We start from the raw sequence: 17,544 nt of genomic DNA, 5'->3' as shown, positions 1-17,544 counted from the left end.
CTAAGGGTTGCAAACAGGAAGATGTCTAGGATTCGAAAACAAAGCATTTTACAAGCCCATGAGGGAAAAAAGCTTTAGGCTGCAACATTCCATGAAATGTCCAGATTCTCTGACTTTTAAATATGGGCATCAGGCTTATGACACAGAGAAAGAGGTAAGTTTGGGAAATTAGAAAAAGAGGCACGATTGGAAATACACAGAAAATTAGAATAGGTGCAGTGGAATTAGGCTAAAAGCTTTGCCTAATTGATGCCTGAAATGTATAATCTGTCACGAGCCATAATAAGACAGAGATTTATTTTAAGGTTATTTAAATTTAGATAATATTAACCCTAAATCTGCTAAATCCATGTTTCTTTATTAACTGGGGGTAATACACTGATTCTACTTAGAAACAGGCCCACATAGCACCTATGGCAAGAAACGCTCACCTAAGTGTCAGCAAAGTAACGAGTGAGTTTCCATCTCAGAATTACAGTCACTTACATGCTTTGCACAGTTCTGGTACTTCTCCCCGCCCCCCCGCCGGCCCCCGCCCCAGGAGTGCAGACTCCCGCTTTAATGGAATGAATACTATGGAGGAAAAAAAAATTAAAGAGTAGGGTTCCTCTTTGATCATCCTAGATCACTGGCATTAATCCTGTTTCTCACACAGCTGGGTTTTGTTTATAAAGTTTGATCCCTCCTTTTCTCATCCAAATCACGTGGACCATTACACACAGAAATAAAAGAAAGGTGGAGATTTGCCCAAAGTCAGGAGGACTTGTGCTGCAGGTTGACTTATTTATTATCATTGTGACAGATTTCACCAACCGTTCCTTTTAATTCCTATGTGACAGCCAGGTCTGCGAGGTCACATTTTCCCTCCCGCAGGGGACCGGGGCTTACTAGGCTCACAGTCACCCTTACGACGAGTCCCTGCTGGTGTGGCATCAGCCGAGGCTCACCTCACGCCCGAGGGATGGATGCAGGGACGCCGACCCGCTCCCCGAGATCCGCACAGACAGCCCACCTTGGAACTCTCGTGGTCCCCCCTTGGCCCCTGAGGTCATGTGATCTGCAGGGGCTACAGAAGTGGGGCCTCGACACCCATGCCAGTAACTTCAGGGTGCGGGGGTGGGCTGAGGACGGGAGGAAAAGTGGAGAGGACACTGCCCAGCGCACAGAGAGGTGCCGAGGCTTTCCCCCTTCTCCTTCGGACCCCTCTGGAGTTACCCGTGTCCAAATCTTACATTTATTGGGAAATCGATACGCCCCGGGGGTCCTCTTTCAAACCTCCCAGGAAACACAATGGGGGAGGGGCAGCTGTGGCCTGGGCCACAATACAGACCCCAGGACCTTTCTGGAAGACAAGAGGGGATTCGATGGGAGAAAAAGCTCAGGACACTGGTGCCCTTTGACTTCAAAGGCAAATAATAAAAAGGCAACAGTAAATCAATTAGTCCTGAGAAAGTACAATTTCCCTGGACAAGGAGGAGAGAGCATTGCATGTGAAAGGGACGTGGTGCTTAGAGCCCCTGCGCACGGGAAATGTGACCCCTGGAGGCGTTGGGGACCCACGCCAAATGCTCCTTTGGTCCTTTTTAATAAAGCATCTGTACATCAAGAAGATGATCTGATAAATAGGTTTTTTTCTCTTCTTTTAGCGATTCAATCCAGCTTTTAAAATCCCATTTTACAAAATTCAGGCCAATATATGCGTTGAGAGGGCAGCTTGAAGTGAACCGTGAAACTTCTTCAGAACGTCATCGCAAGGCGGGATCAAACCCCTTCCCGGCTGCAGCGAAGGGTGTTAGTCTTCTACATGAGGTCGTGGTGGCACCATGCGGTCCACGGGCACTGATGCAATAAATCCGAGAGAGGCCTACAAGGCAGGTTAGGGGCCAATCCATCCCGTGCTGACCCCCGCCCCCCGACCCCTCAGGCTGCAGCATGTCTCGGCACAGCACCGGGTCACCGGGTCTGCAGGGGGGGCGGCACCCTTCATCCTCACAAGGCTCCTCCGAGGAGAACGGGACCCGCCTCCGGGATCCACCGAGGCCCAGTCCCGTGGGGGCAGAGCTTAAAACTACTTCCTGGGAAGTCTCGCTGTCCCTCCGCAAGGCTTTCGGCTTTAGTTTGTTCCCACGGCCAAGGCTGGGCGCTGGTTTCGGACGGCGCTGCGAGGCCGGCTGCCGGGCCCTGCGCGTTTGTTTTGCTCTCTGACCTTGGTGACGCTGGTCTCCATCCCGCTGGAGTATTCCGAACGCAAGATTTCAGCAAGGCGCTGTTTACTCTGGGTCTTCCTGTGCAGGTCAGGCCTGAAGAGGGGAAAGGAAACTTTATTACTTTTTTCTTTTCCATTTGGAAGGAGGCTGCTGGCAGCTGGTTCCAAGACTGCAGAGCTGACATTTCTGTATTAACAGAAGTACAATCCCTCCAATGGCGCTTGTTTTGATAGTCTATGCACCAGAAGATTAGATACGATGCTGACAGATTCTCATAACGGCGGCAAAATATCATGGCATTTTTAAAAGTGAGGCTTTGCTCTGTGTTGTTTTCATGGGGAAAAAAAAAAGCGAAAACACACTCACACTCTGATGGCAAATGAGGTGTATGATACAGCGGTTTGCCAAAAGAAGGGGAAAAACCCGCCTTGAAACTCAGCAGTCAGCGCCCGCTAGCAGCTCCTGGGAACGCCCCCCTCGGCTCCCACCTCCCCGTGCAGTTCAAAGCAACTGGCCTCCTCCTGGGGACCGGGCTTGGCGGCCAAACAGTGAGGGCTGGGGTGTCCGCCACAGACACCTCTTCACCCACCGACTCTTGTAAATTATTTCTGACCCCCAAAACCCCAAACCCAGGTGTGCTTAGGCAGACCGGTCAGTGTCCGCACCGGGAATGGACGGCAGCAGCCCCAGGAATGGGAGGGAGGTCCTCACCTGCCCCAACCCGCAGGGAAAATGCCCAAGACTGAAAATCAATGTCAGATGGTGAATCCTGCTAACTGTTTTCAAAAGACAGCAGCCTCATCATTAATTTGATTAGAAAAGCAGAGGGGGAAACTTGTAGAAGTTTAGTCGTACACAGAAAAAATGATGATGAAAACTGAAGAGTAAAATAATGTTTCTTAAGACAGGATCCTAACCAAAACAACAGAGTCGTTACCAGAGAATCCATCTTGCTCTGCCTGCAATTCCTTCAACACTGACGTGGCAGTGGCTTGGGTTCTTACAAAAGCCAGATGTTACCCTCCGCTACTTACATTTACAGCATTTCCCTTTGCTGTAAAAATCAGAAGATAAATCAGACTAAAAATAAACATAACAGAACTCCTTTAAAGCCCAGGAATTAACAACAGGACTAATACCGTGCTAGTAAACTGATTAAGAAAGGGACACCATTGTAACTAGGTTAAAGCAACCATATCTCTTTACACTCCCGCTGCAGAAGGCAGGGTGCAAGCAACGGTGGGGCTAAATCCGTGTCAGTCATACAACAGTTTCTACCATGACAAACGGGGAGAAATGCAAAGTCAACCTGTGTTGGGAAAAAGGTTTGAGGCAAGGGGATAACAGGACCCCGTATTTAAGGGCTAGGCAACTGTGGTAACAAGAGTACGTGCAAGGGCAGGGACGGGACTTGGTGAAAGGATGAGAAATACACAGGGAAGGACTCTCTGGGCTCTACGTTACCACATCTGATCTTCACTCCGAGAGGCAGGTATGGCTACCATCTCATTTTACAGACAAGGAAACCAAGACTGGAGGAGGGTAAGACCATCCAGCTCCTAGGAGCAGAAGCCCAGATGCAAACACAGGGCCGATGGACTCAAAGCCTGAGCTCCTCCCACCAGGCAGCCGGTCTCGGATGGAACAATTGGGCAGGACAGGAAGGTCCAGCGGGGTCGAGGGTGACAAATGACCATGATCTGACGTGGAGGAGGCCTTCGTGGTCTCACTGAAACGTTTCAGTGGGACGATGCGGGCAGAGGCCAGATGACAGAGGGAGGAGTGAGGGGAGAGCTGAAGGGTGAAGGAGGTGCCTGGGCTGGAATCCGGCTTTGTCGCTCATTAGCTGAATGACGTGGTGAATGGGTGACGCGCGCTTCTTCATCTGAAAAATGGGGATGATACTTGGAACGACGTTCATAGGATGCGTAAAAATTAAAGAGAGTAAGACATACGGAGTGCTGGCTGGTGGCTGGCATGTGGGTTGCAGACAATCAGCGTTAAAAACGGAGCAGCTGAAGCCCAGAGATGCCAAGCGAACCTCCGCCTCCCTGTCCCCTGCCCCAGGCCACACAGGAGCCAGGACTGGCCCTGGGGCCTGACGGTGGGGCTGGGGCTCTGGTGACCGCGTCACCCTTCTGTGCACAGCAGCGGTTCTAACCCCCCAGACCCTGCCCGTGTGGACTGTGTGCCCTGGTGTCCGGGGGAGGTCCGTCCACATGTTGGGCCTCACGCGTGGCTGGGAAGCGGCAAGAGACGGGCCTGCAGCGGAACGCGCTCAACTCGTTCCAAACGGAAGGCTGTCAGTTCCCGTGCTTGCGGTTTATTTTTAGCCAGGTGACACGACAGCCGGAGTGAACAGGCTGTGACGGGAAGGAACGCTTTCTCTCCCCCCTCGTTTGAAGGCAGGTGCTCACATCGTGTATAATTTTACATGTAACAACCTGAGTTTCAAAATATGCAAAATTTCAGTCAAAACAGCCGCCCCAGCGTAAGCCCTAGCACTTCAACGGCGGCTCCGGCCACTGCTGACGCCAGGTAAGTAACCAGAGTCTCAACTGGGGGACTGACCACGAGCTGCCGGCAGCGCAAGCAGACTGGGGATGCGTCCCGCTTCCAGCCGAAGGCGCTGGGCAGCGCGCCTGGGCTCAGACCACTGGGCCTCCAGACCCAGCACCAAGGACCCCACCGAGGCGTGCGACACACCGGTGTGTGTACACACACCCACACTGCTCTCGTCTGCTTCCGAGCCACGTGAGATCTGTCCCTTCCCAGGCAAACGCAGCCGGCCCTGGGGCTGTGGAAGGTCACCTCTGGTGGGTGTCATGCCACCGATCAGGAATGTTTGTCAAGGGGCTTTGAGTCCACACCGACTGAGGCAGAGGATGCTGTTAGAAAGCGGGGCTTGGAGACGGTCCTGCTTGCCTTGAGGTTATGACCTCAACATTTCCTATAGCTACTTTATGATTTTATTCTAGTCAATGGACTTCCAGCTTGGGACCCAAACTCAAACTCCGAGTGGTGGTCCAGACAGCAAACAGGGGTTCCGGCCTTCCAGACTCAGACCTATTCCTCGGGAGGAAGAACCTTGGGGTCAACCCTGCAGGGGTTTCCCCTGCTGTCAGCTGCCATCCCAACGGGACCCACCTTTCCCTTGGCCAGCTCACTGCCTGCTTTTCCTCTGTTCCAAGGCCCAGTGCCGAAAAGGCAAAGTACAGATGGGAAGATGAAACGTTCTAAACCCAAGCCCACGATGGGCTTCTCCTGCCAAGCTGCAGTTCTCCCAGAAACTTGCCAACGTTCTTGCCCTCCCTGCCCTCCCAACGCCCAAACCCCTCTCAAATGGGCGTCCTGCGCGTCCACCGGAGTAATCCTGTGGTTACCAGGCAACAGATCAGTTTATCTAACCACAGGGAACTCCCTTGCAGTGAAGGCTGGATAACCCCCCCTTGGTTACCAGGCTGGATTACCCAGCAGGATAGGCAGATGCCACTTTCACTGCCAATGAGGTGAAATCACAGCCTAATTAGGAAATCAATACGCCTGCTAGGATGGCCACTGGAGAAGAGCGATCTCAGGACCTTCTCCCAGCTTTATCAATAAACTCATAGACGATCGTCCTATAGGTAAAAAGCCATTCTAACACAGGCTTCTGCTGATGGCATCCTTTTGCAGGACAGAATTTTTCATTTTATCATTAGGTAAACTGCATTTTTATGTACTGTCAAGCCTCTCGATATTTTCTTTTATGTTTTACGGCTTTAGGACCATGCCCAGAAAAGTCTTCCTCACCGTAGCCTTTTTAAAATATTCAAGGATATCTTCGTTTAGCCTCTGCTACTGCTTTAATTCTATCTAGATTTTGTTCTGGCTTATGGTAGGATGTGGCGAATTTAACTATTTCTTCCCAAGAGTTATCCAGTTATCCGAGACAGTCACTGAACAAGCAATCTCTTCCCCCAAGGTCTTGAAACGTACCTCTAGTACCTTCCTTCCGACTTTCAGAACACTTCCTGCAGGCCATAGTTAAAGAGTAGATGATGATGGTGATGACGACAGTGGCGGCCCACGTTAGCGGGGTCCCCCACACACATTAACATATAAGCAATGACAGGGGTTAACGGAGTTAAATATAAAGCACGTCAAAGCATAGCCACTGACACTGGCTCTGTGACTTTAACAATAACTGTATTCTTAGCACGTGCATGACACCTACTTACGTCAGGTGCTGCTGTAAGCACTTGAGAGGCATCTAACTCATTCACTTCAACACTCCTGTGAAAGGCGCCACAGGCACGGCAGCTGAGGTGCAGGGAGGTCAAACAGCACGTCCAGGGAGGAGGTGGGATCGGGGCCCAGAACTTTCCGACTCCGCGATGTACACACGTAACCACTGTGCTGTAAGTTTTTACCACAAGGAGCAAGTTCCCCACACGAAATATTTCCAGTACAGAAGCAACATTCACGTTACAGCAGATCTCGAAGACTTTTGGAACCCCTGATAAAGTGCATCGTAAGAGTAACAGCTGGATGACAAGTGAAAAAAGCAGTTTTAAAAAATCATGATTTGCTCAATCTCATTACAGACATAAAAAGATCCTACGTGTGCACCTGCAGAGAAAGTAGGAGCCACAAAAAAAGTGAATTAAGATTAACTTGGATTGTGGGCTTTTATCGGATGATTTTTAAGCTTTTCTCTATTTCCCGAATTTTTACAATAAACACATTATTATTTTTGTAATCAGGAAAAGCAGTATACTCATTTTAGGGGAAAAAAAATCAAGTGGTACAATTTTACCCTGGGCTGAAATATCAAAGTATTTTAATTTTTACTTATCAAAAACCTCTTTGCCTCTGGCTTTCAGTTCGTTTTTGTGAGGGATTTTTCTCTTGTGGTATAATTAAAACAGACAAGACAGAAGACCAGTAAAGCATATTTCTTTCTCTAATCTGAAAAATTCTGCTTGTAAGCAAATGACCCAGGGCCACACTGAGGCCCCAGGGACCCTGCAGCAGGAGCAAGCCCCCAGACTGGAAGAAAAGCCTGGGTTCTGAGTGATCGTGGAAGGAGACAGCGAAGGCTCCCGAGGCGTGAGGCTGACTCCAAGTTTCTACCCTCCTGCCTCGCCCTTACGGATGAAGCAAAGGCACAGAATCTGAGGGGGTTCAGGGGGCTCTCAGATGACAGTGAGAGTGACCAACAACTCCAGGGAGAAGGTGACAAGCAGTCCCCCTGAGGCAACAAAGTAGTTCAGGTGCGGAACCCGGCAGTGTGGGACGATTATTTAGCCTACTGAAGGGGAACAAGCTATCAGACCTTTTATGGCCATCGAAGGAAAAGGAAGTGCATCAGGGCTCCTTAACCTCTGGATTCTGTTTCGGCAGAGATGCACGCCGATGGGCTGCCCATTTTAGGGATGCCTTCTTTGCGATTTCTTAGGACCATACCGACTCTAGCGCTTGTAAAACTCCCAGGGCCCCAGAAGACACTCCACTCCAGGGGAGCCCTGCTGAGGCAGTGGGTATCATTCCAGAAAATTCCTGAGTGGCTCTGTGTACGCAGAGATGGAGAAAAAGTGCGTCTCTGCCTCACACCTAACAACCAGACCCAGTGAAGAGCTGGTGGCAGGTGGACGCCAGGCCGTGCAGGTCACAGGCGATCAGTATGTAGATGCCATGACCGACCTGCTGCCCGGAAAGGCGCCCACAACGGGAAGGGGGACAGAGACAAGGCTTAGAGATGGCCGAGGTCTGAAAGCGACGCCCTGAGTCAGGATCCCAGAAGTGCCTGTCCAAGTGCCAGAGACCTTTATGGAAGTTCTGTCAGGAGCCAGGCCTGGACGTCACACAGCAGGTGGCGGTGTTGGGGAAGAGGTGCGGCAGCAGGACCCTGATGGCGCTGGTTGGAATCCCAGCCCGGCCCTCACCTAGCTGACGACCCTGCAGAGTCAGTAGCTTCCCCTAAGCTGAGATTCCTCACACGTCAGAAAGGGCCTCCACGTGGATGCAAGGGGTAGCGCGAAGGTAAAACGAAGGGTGCTTTACAGAATCTAATTCTCTGTGAAAACGTTAAGATGGAGAAATACAGGGTGCACATGGCAACAGTTCCGTGTTTCTGTAACTGGCGTGACTGTATCCTGCAAACACGGAGACTGATAAGCTTGGGCAGAATCCCAGCTCCAAACCCTCTGGGCTTGCCCTGCTTGACACCATTATCGATGACTCGAACGACATTATGAGGCGTATTTATCACCTCTGCAGATGAGACGGAGCCTGCAGGGACAGCTAGCACGCTGGACGGCAGAGCACCCCAACGGGCCAGAGGGATGGGCTCGGCTAAAAGGTGACCCTGAGCTGGGGGCCCACGCTCTTGCGCCAGAGAAGGCGGGTGGTCTGGCTCGTCACATGTGCACACGGGCAGGGGCTCAGCTGCCTGAGCCACAGGCTGACCCGAAGCCGAGGGTGGGAGAAGCCGCACAGCGTCGAGCCAGGAGGCCAGGGTGCGAGTCCTGGCCCCGCCCCGGGAGAGGGACAGCACGTGAGGACATGGGAGGACCAGAGGAGGAAACCCATGGCTCTGACCGGAGCCCAGCCGCGGCTGAGCCCCATGTGGGTGGCAGCCGTGGTCTCTGCTGTCACCACTGGCTGCAGTGACAGACGTGACTGCCCTGCTCTCTGGGCCGGCCGGGCTCTACTGCACGTTTGGGCAGTTGGAGGAGCCAGATTCTGACAAGAACCTGGGCGGAGAGAAAAGCCGCCCAGACGACGGGCTGGGACGTGGGGCGGCTGGAGGCGCCGGGGCGGAGCTGGCCCTCGGAGGGGAGGACCCCGGCACCGTCCTGCAGAGGCCGTGGGACCTATTTTCTGAGCTTGGCCGAGGTACTGCTTCTCTCAGTGCCAGGCTGCTTACTCTCGAAAGGATTAAACGAACTAATGAATCAAAGCCCGTATCAGAGCGCCTGTCCTGAAGGCACCGGGAACACGCTGACTATAATTATCATTAACAATCCGGAAAGAGGAAGGCAGAGGAGATGGGCCGCCGTCATCAGATACCGGACGCCTCGTCACGTGGACCCGGGGCTGCTTTGTCAATAACAACACCTTGTATCGTCAGCTTTGTAAGTCATGCACATTCAGCATTTGAATCCGGAGACCAAAGGTGGAAAGTGAAAGTGGTCAATCTGGGCTCATTTCAGGAGCTCTAACTAGTGAGCTCTAACTCACTCCACCCTGGAGGTGGCGAGTCCCCCCTACCCCGCTGCTGGGAGCCCTGAAGCGGAGGTCTTACAACCAAGGAGTAATGTGACCGATGGCACAAGGTTCCGGTGGGCGGGAGCGTTCGGGGAAGAGTCTATAATATAAACTTCCACTTTTTTTCTTTTTCTTTTTGGGCACACCGCGAGGCTTGTGGGATCTTAGTTCCCCGATCAGGGATTGAACCTGGAGCCTCGGCAGTGACAGCACCAAGTCCTAACCGCTGGACCGCCAGGGAATTCCCGTGAAGCTTTCACTTTTTATTCACAGACTCAGAGAGAAGCGGGCAGGGGCAGAGGAATCAGCATTTACTGGACAACGACTCTAAGCCCCGGCCAGTGCCGCGTGTCCATCATCCCTCCCCACGCCCCACACGACCTGACAGGCCCCGCGGCAACGCGAAGCTGCTGCTGAGCGCCTGACTCCAAGCCCGGGCCTCTCCCACTGCACCCTCTGCCTCTAGACTCAGAAGGAGACTAGAGGAAAAGCCGGATCCACATCTTGCCCACAGTTGTCTGTTCTCAGAGGTCTGCCCCATGAGCACAAAGGTGCTCGCACCCACTGCAGGGTTTGCCATTCTGACGGCTTCAAATCAAACCCTTCCATATGTGCACCAGAACGCCTTCTGCTTTAAGTCCATTTCTCCCATTACACAAAGAATTATCTGTTCACGGGCAAAAAACACCCTTAACAGAATTCATCTACTTGTTCCTTAGCCTAACACTAATCACAGAAACCAGAAGCTTCCAAACGGGTGCATGCAAGGGAGGAGACGAGTGCCAGGAATGTGGGCTCCCAAGTCTCTCAGACTCAGTGCCACATGACCGGGCATGTCCACCTTCTCACCAGTTACTGGGAACTCGGCCGTGGTCGAAGGGACCTGGTGAGGCTCAACGAGACAACGCGTGTGGATTCAGCACGGCCAGGGGCACACGTACTCCCTCAAGAGACATGCTGGCAGACAGCCAGATGCCGTCACTCCGGGATGTCGGCGCTCTCAAACCACACCCCTCTTCTGGACTACTTATTGGTTAAGACGTCACTCCACGTGTCAGCCTGCTGCTGGAACGTCAGGACCAGAATGGAGAGAACATCTGGAAAAGACCTGAGGTCATTCCCTATGGGTCCTAACCAGACGGAAAGGCTCTGTGGCATAAGAGCAAGGAGTATGTGGAGGGGCTGGGATGTGAAGGAGCCCAAGGAACGTGGGGACAGGTGAGAGGAGGGGAGTCGTCGGCCTGAACTAAGCTGCGTGTAGCAAGCGGAGAGCTGGGGGACCGTCGTGCTCCTTCCTTCCTGATTTCTCGAATAGTCTGAACTAGAAGAGCCTGGAGCAAGGACAAGGCGTTGCAGAGTCGGGTCTCCCGCTGCGCGAGGCCTCGTGGGTCTGGCATCTGCCAACGCGTGCTGGGCCGGGCACATCTTCAGACTCCAGGGCCGGGAAGGCTCCAACGGGAATGTGCCGTCTCCAGCATCCTCCCGGGAGAGGCTGGCTGGGTTCCTGTTCTTTGTTGTCAGCCCTGACTGCCTGCCTGAAAGCACACGTCCCGTGGCTCCCGCTGTCTGCAGGTGACCCAGGTGTGGAGGCAGCGCAGGGTCACTGTGAAACCCCCGATTGCCTCATTAGCCGGGGGTGGGCACGGACCGGTGGCGGGGGTGTTTCACGAGGAGGCTGCTAATTGCACGGCGTCAGGCAGAACAAACAGTGGTAGAAGCAAGGACCAGATGTGAAGAGCCGCGTGTGCAGCGCTGGCGCCTGGCGGCGGGCAGGGAGCAACGTGGAGCTGCGCCGGGGGTGCTGAGGGCGGAGGGCCGGCCCTCCGAGGAGCCCTGCCCACGCAGCTCAACCCAGGGCTGTGTGTGCATGCAACGGGGGGACCTCAGTAATCACATCACCCCCAAGTGACCCCTCTGTGCCGGTGTTCTTCACCCAGAGAGACCCAGCCACCATCCACAGCACTCGTCCTGCCCCTTGTCCCAGTCTGGACACTTCTTGTCGGTACAGATGTCCCAGAGAGGCAAGCCAGCGTGGGCTTCGAGGTCACCCACCTCATCACCCTTGACACAGAGGCCGGCAGAATACGGTCTCGGCTACAGTCCATACAGCTCACCCAGGCTCTAGGTGAAAATTCTCTCCCTTAACCCGAGCTCACCTTTAAAGCACGGGCCCTCCTGTGTTTTCATACGGCTCCCTAGCAGCCTGCGACAGGAGATTCTGCTCCCCTGCCCCACGGGACACACACACCTGTCCTCACAGTCACTGCCGGTGGTCCTAGCTGTTTCCCTCTGGTCTTCAGGCTGAGGTCGAGTGAACTGACCCTCTGTGGGCATCTGCCCTGGCCCTACCCAGGCTGGTGGAGACCCCGATCCCAAACCCACTCATCTCCACGTTCTGTGGGTTCCTCCACTGTGACGTCGGGGAAACAGGGCCCGAGGCTCAGTCCTTCTCGGGGACTATTTCATGCCAAGAGGAAAGTGACCCCATGCTTGTTCTCTCAGGACAGACTACGGAGTGGCCGGGGCGCTGTGAAAGGCAGGATTTGCCGTTTGCTGGGCTAACTAAACAATTAAGAGGCATTTACCTGGTTCCTGTCAGAACAACCCCTCTTTTCTCTTTCCCTTTATGCTCTTCCTCTCAGAATTACAGAAGACTTTCAGGTTCCGTTTATCTATTCAAAACTACTTCCTGAGCACCTATCGCGTGCCAGGTAGGTGCTGGGCATGCGATGAGGAAAACCAGGCAGGGTTTCTACCCTGAGCTACACGGAGGGGAGAGACAGGAACCACACGGACAAACATCACAGACAGGTGTAGGGCTACTGTGATGGCGGTGAGGGGTGGGGTGGGGGGTGGAATGGGGGCATGCGGTGTCCACCCAGGCAGGCATGCCAGAGGAGACTTCCTCGAAGCAGGGACGGAGGCCCAAGACGAAGAGGGGTGAGGAGAGGCCCAGGCCCGCAGCATGCCGGGCAAAGGCCCCGGGAGAGAACGAGAAAGGAGGGGCGCCAGCTGAGGCCGTGGGGGGGGGGAGGGGGGGGGGTGTGTCCTAACTATTAGAGTTAGGGGACATCACCGAAAGGCTGGAAGAAGCGGGGGCATGACGGGCAAGGGGAGCACCGGTCAGCGGGACCGGAAGGGCCGCAGGAGACCCGGCAGTGGACTGTTCTACAATGAAGTTGAGGGGATCCATGGGGACGGGGCGGGGAGGCTGAAGGGGGAGACCAGGAGGCCGGAGGGATCAGGGCAGGGATGAGCAGTGCAGGACGCTGCTCCAAGATCGGGTGCGGAGAGGAACCCCCATGTTTCCAAACGGGGCTTTGTCCAGCCTCTGACCTCACGTCTGGCCACTCTGTCTTCCTACAGAACGATGACTGGCTCAAGGAAACGGAGAGAATTTTCACGGTGGGCAAGATTCCAGGTTTGCCTTCAGCTAATTAAGTGATATTAGGGAGGCTGTAAAGGCCACATAACAATTGGCAGGCAAGGTGCTCCTATGATGAGAATATTGCTTTGCAGGGAGACGCAGCTGCAGCATCTTCACGCTCGTCTTGGAGGGGACCAGCCCTGCGTTCTCAAGGTGGTTCCTGATAAGAAAACTTCGAGGTGCTGAAAGGTTGACAGTTAATGACAGGTTCACTCTCTCTGCTCCAGGGATGCTTCTAAGTGTGATGAAGGCCGGCGGGAAGAACCAGTGCTCCTGTCTTGGTCACCACCTCCGCAAGTGCTCCCGTGTTCATGTCCCAGACACTGTGTCGATGCTTTGTACTCGCCACCTGGTTGATCCCCAGACAACACTGTGAGGCTCCGCGCCACTATCTGAGAGGTGAGGGGACTGAGGAACAGAAACGGTAAGTGACCCAGCCCAGATGCCGGTGTGGGTGAAACCCAGGCTCTCGTCAATTACTGCATGACACTCCCACAGTCAGCATTTAAGAAACAAGTGGAGGGGCAGGGAGATGGCTGATGGGGGTATGAACTTCTCAAACTACAGTCTATTCAACACAGTAACCCTCACAAGTTATTTAATAATTACTGAAAAAGTGAGAGTGACAATCACAGAGAGGGACAGAGCAAAGGCCTTCAAAGATGAAAAACGGGAGAAAACTATAATTTGAAAAGATACAGGCACCCCTATGTTCACAGCAGCACTGTCCACAATAGCCAAGACATGGAAGCAACCTAAGTGTCCATCGACAGAGGAATGGATAAAGACGACGTGGTATATATGTATACAATGGAATCCTACTCAGCCATCAAAAATGAAATAATGTCATTTGCAGTCACGTGGATGGATCTAGAGATGATCATACTAAGTAAGTCAGACAAAGACTAATATCACATAACACCACTTATCACTTATAGGTGGAATCTAAAAAAATGATACAAATGAGCTTATTTACAAAACAGAAATGGACTCATAGACATAGAAAACAAACTTATGGTTACCAAAGGGGATGGGGGGGTGGGTGGGAGATAAATTAAGAGTTTGGGATTAACATATATACACTACTATACAACAGGTAAACAGCAAGGTCCTACTGTAGAGCACAGGGAACTATACTCAGTATCTTTTAACAACCTATAATGGAAAAGAATCTGAAAAATATATAAATATATACGTATAACTGAGTCACTTTGCTGTACACCTGAAACTAACACAACATTGTAAATTAACTATACTTCAATGAAAAAAGAGAAACATAAATTTAAAAAAAAAGGTGAAAAATGACCCTGAAGTGGAGGTCTACAAAATCTCTGACTTGAACTTCAATGATAAAGCATTTCACAGATGAGAAAAGTCTGGCAAGAATGACCTCCCTAAGGACGTTTCCTTATTTTAACAAGTACACTAAATGTAGAGCTTTGGAAGTAACAGAGGTGAAGGACATGCTCTGTCCTGCTGGGTATGGTGGCTAGGATGAGAGGCCCGGCCCCAGGGGACCAGCTCCGTCCCCTTCCACTACGGGTCCCAGCCTGCTGAGCCCTGACCAAGCACGCCCAGATCCAGTAAGTACTAAGGGATCAGACAGCCCTACTTTTTGATCAAATGAGAACTACCAGGTAACACTTAGCTGGGCTGGTTTGAGAAAATTTATACAAAGAAATCTACGCACTAAGAAGAACTTCAGAAAGACCCAGATGGTAGAAGTCAGTGGTGAGACCAGCCTTAGGGAGCTGCAAACTAAACAGTTTGGGGGAAAGTGAACTTACAATTATAGCATATAATCCAAATGAGATAGGGTGGTTTAAACCCAACAGACTTGCCCTTTCACATTGCCACCATAACACTAAGACTTTAAGGCTCATTACTTTCTATATCCTTGAACCACTGACCACAGAGTGTCAAACGGATGAGGAAGTTGTCTGCTCACTGGTCCTGGACAGGTTCTACTCATATGTGTGACTGCCTAGACAGACAGACAGACACCCTGGCAAACAACACAGCTCTGCCCTCCCAGAGCAGACAGCGCCGGGTCTCAGCGACTCCTGGGAAGATGGAAATTTTGGAAGGTATGTTACCTTTGCTGCTCAGGGACTGCTGAATCTACCTAGCTGCAAAAGAAGAACTGCATTTCATGGGAGGAAAATGCTGTGTTCGTGAAGGATGTTGCTAAGGGGCCATTCAAAATTCTACCAACAGCACCGACTCCCTGTGCACGTGGATATGGAGGTATCTGGGGTGGCGGGCTGTTCTGACAGGCTTGTGTGTCAGTGTCAGAAGAGTGCTCGTGACTCTGCTTCTGTGCGCAGGGCGAAGACACTTGCTGTTCCCCTTCAGGACTGAGGACTCAAAAAGGAGACAGAGAGAGACCTGCTGATTAAGACCTTATTTGGGGACATTAACTCTTTTTTTCCTTTTTCTGAAAAGTGGTCCAGTGAAGGAATAAAGGCATATAGACGAGATAAAAGTTCCCTCTGTCACTGCACAGAAATGCCCAGTAGTCTCCAAGCCTAACCTGCCCTGGCCTCATCCGCTAACACCCGGGTGAGCTCCTTGCTTGGGGATGGCAGGCGGACAGGATTTTGCTTACGGTCTCATCAATTTGGTTTGCAGATATCAGAGGTTTGCACATAACGTAACTATTCTAGCAGTGAACACCATAAATGGAATATGCAGAATAATTCGGAGAAATTAGTGCTATCATTTTACCCACCCGCACAAAACCCAAGGAACCCCTTCTCTTCCTTGACAGACGGATTTCAGAAGAGACGCCGCGGCTCAGGACCGTCGCTGTGGCCACAGCGTACCTCCCCACGCTTGTGTGGGCTTTAATGGACTTTTCTTTCCTGTTCCTTAAAAAGCGGCGACTGGCACTGGCTCGAGCCCCGACTGAGGTGCAGAGAATCTGTCAAGTTTCTCTGCCGCTTCCCCGACCACAGTGATACGGTCCATGTGCAGATTAGCTGCAAAGCCATTCTTCCTCAGGAGTGACAAGATCTCCCCCAGTAAAGAAGGTACTTACTGTATCCTTGAGTGCCCGTCTGCATTAACAAGGCAGGGGTGGGGCGGGAGGGTGTAAGGAGTGTGGGGAGAAATGCCTTCAAAAGAAGGGCATAACAACGGAAAAAGTCGCTGTAACAGAGTGGTGACATGGCAAGAACAGACAGCGGCACTGTCACGGGCGGGGTAATCGCGTGACACACTGCTGTCACTCACCACCCGGCTCCCCGCCGCGCCAGCCAGACATCAAAGGCTGCCCCATACCATCTTACATGCTCTTTATCGGCTAATCAGCCCATTCTTCCCTAAATAAAGCCCGGCTAAATCCCCTGCTCACAGGGGTATCGTAGCCCTGGTGCCCATCTGCCAGCGCGGGTCAGCTGAAGCGGGAGGCGGCGGCTTGCTCTCTCCCTGGCGGCTTCGCAAGGTAAGGACAATGCTGGCTCCGAGTCCCCCGCTACCCCCGGCGCCTCGAGCCTCCCGCTCTGCCTTCCCTGGGTGAGGGCTGGGCACACCCAGTCTGAAGAGCTGCTATTAACGCTTGCAAAGGTAGATCAGCTGCTGACAGTAAAATACTGGGGTCACGTTTACTAGCAGGAAGAGGAATAAACAAAATACGTGTTTCTTACCAGTGATCACGTGGCAGATGGATTCCCACCTCCTTCACGTGTCGGCGTTTTAGAGACGGTGGGACAGGATGGCCAGGCTTCCAGACCACTAGGAGGTCATTCCAGACCTGACTGCGAGCCTCATAGTTTTGTCACATACTTAAAACCAGTTACTATGTACAGATGTCAGCTACCCCAAACCCAAAGGAAGGAACCTAACTCTGGTGCACGGCAGTCCCAAATCTGGAGTGGAGCTGAGGCACCTTCTCCCTCAGGGAGGACCTGGCTCGAGCAGAGGGGTCTCTGGCCGCAGCCCTGCCCAGGACAGGTAGAGTGTGGCAGCAGGCAACGCTCTGCACCTCAAAACGTCCTGGAAGAAACCAGAACCGGACGTGTCTCAGTCTTGTCCGGGCATCGGAGAAGAGCGTGCGGGGAAATGCCTGCCTCACAGAATTACTGGAGTGTTGTCCTATATGAGGGGGATTACTATAAGAAAAAAGACGAAGCATCTTAAAAATTCCAAAATGGGGGCTTCCCTGGTGGCGCAGTGGTTGAGAGTCCGCCTGCCGATGCAGGGGACACGGGTTCGTGCCCAGGTCCGGGAAGATCCCACGTGCCGCGGAGCGGCTGGGCCCGTGAGCCATGGCCACTGAGCCTGCGCGTCCGGAGCCTGTGCTCCGCAACGGGAGAGGCCACAACGGTGAGAGGCCCACATACCGCAAAAACAAAACAAAACAAAACAAAACAACAATGATCTGCCCCAAACTCCCCATACAAGCAGCTCCTGGCATCTAAGAAACTCTAGCTCCCGCGAAGGGCTGGGGCTGGTACTAAAAGAACACCGTGTGTGGTGTGTTTTTTGGCTGCACCACCATGTGGTTTGCAGGATCTTAGCTCCCTGACCAGGGACTGAACCCAGGGCCATGGCAGTGAAAGGGCCGAGTCCTAACCACTGGACTGCCAGGAAATTCCCATGAATACCCTGTCTTTGAGGAGAGAAAGAAGACCTTTTACAACTGCATTTCGTTGAGAG

At 52.6% G+C, this 17,544-nt stretch overlaps 1 protein-coding gene across 1 annotated transcript in view; it reads right to left on the bottom strand.

The window, feature by feature from the left end:
* Positions 1–1,568: 1,568 nt before the first annotated feature.
* The window catches only part of DDX31 (DEAD-box helicase 31), a 73,256-nt gene continuing 57,280 nt past the window's right edge, over positions 1,569–17,544 (bottom strand). Inside the window, 2 exon segments of the mRNA XM_060153979.1 lie at positions 1,569–2,134; positions 2,137–2,300. Of these exon segments, the coding sequence (XP_060009962.1) occupies positions 1,746–2,134; positions 2,137–2,300 (553 nt within the window). The 3' untranslated portion in view covers positions 1,569–1,745.

Source organism: Lagenorhynchus albirostris, chromosome 7 (assembly GCF_949774975.1).
Source record: "Lagenorhynchus albirostris chromosome 7, mLagAlb1.1, whole genome shotgun sequence".
Lineage (NCBI taxonomy): Eukaryota > Metazoa > Chordata > Mammalia > Artiodactyla > Delphinidae > Lagenorhynchus > Lagenorhynchus albirostris.
The sequence above is the reverse complement of the archived record's forward strand: the minus strand, read 5'-3'. Positions and strand labels throughout refer to the sequence as shown.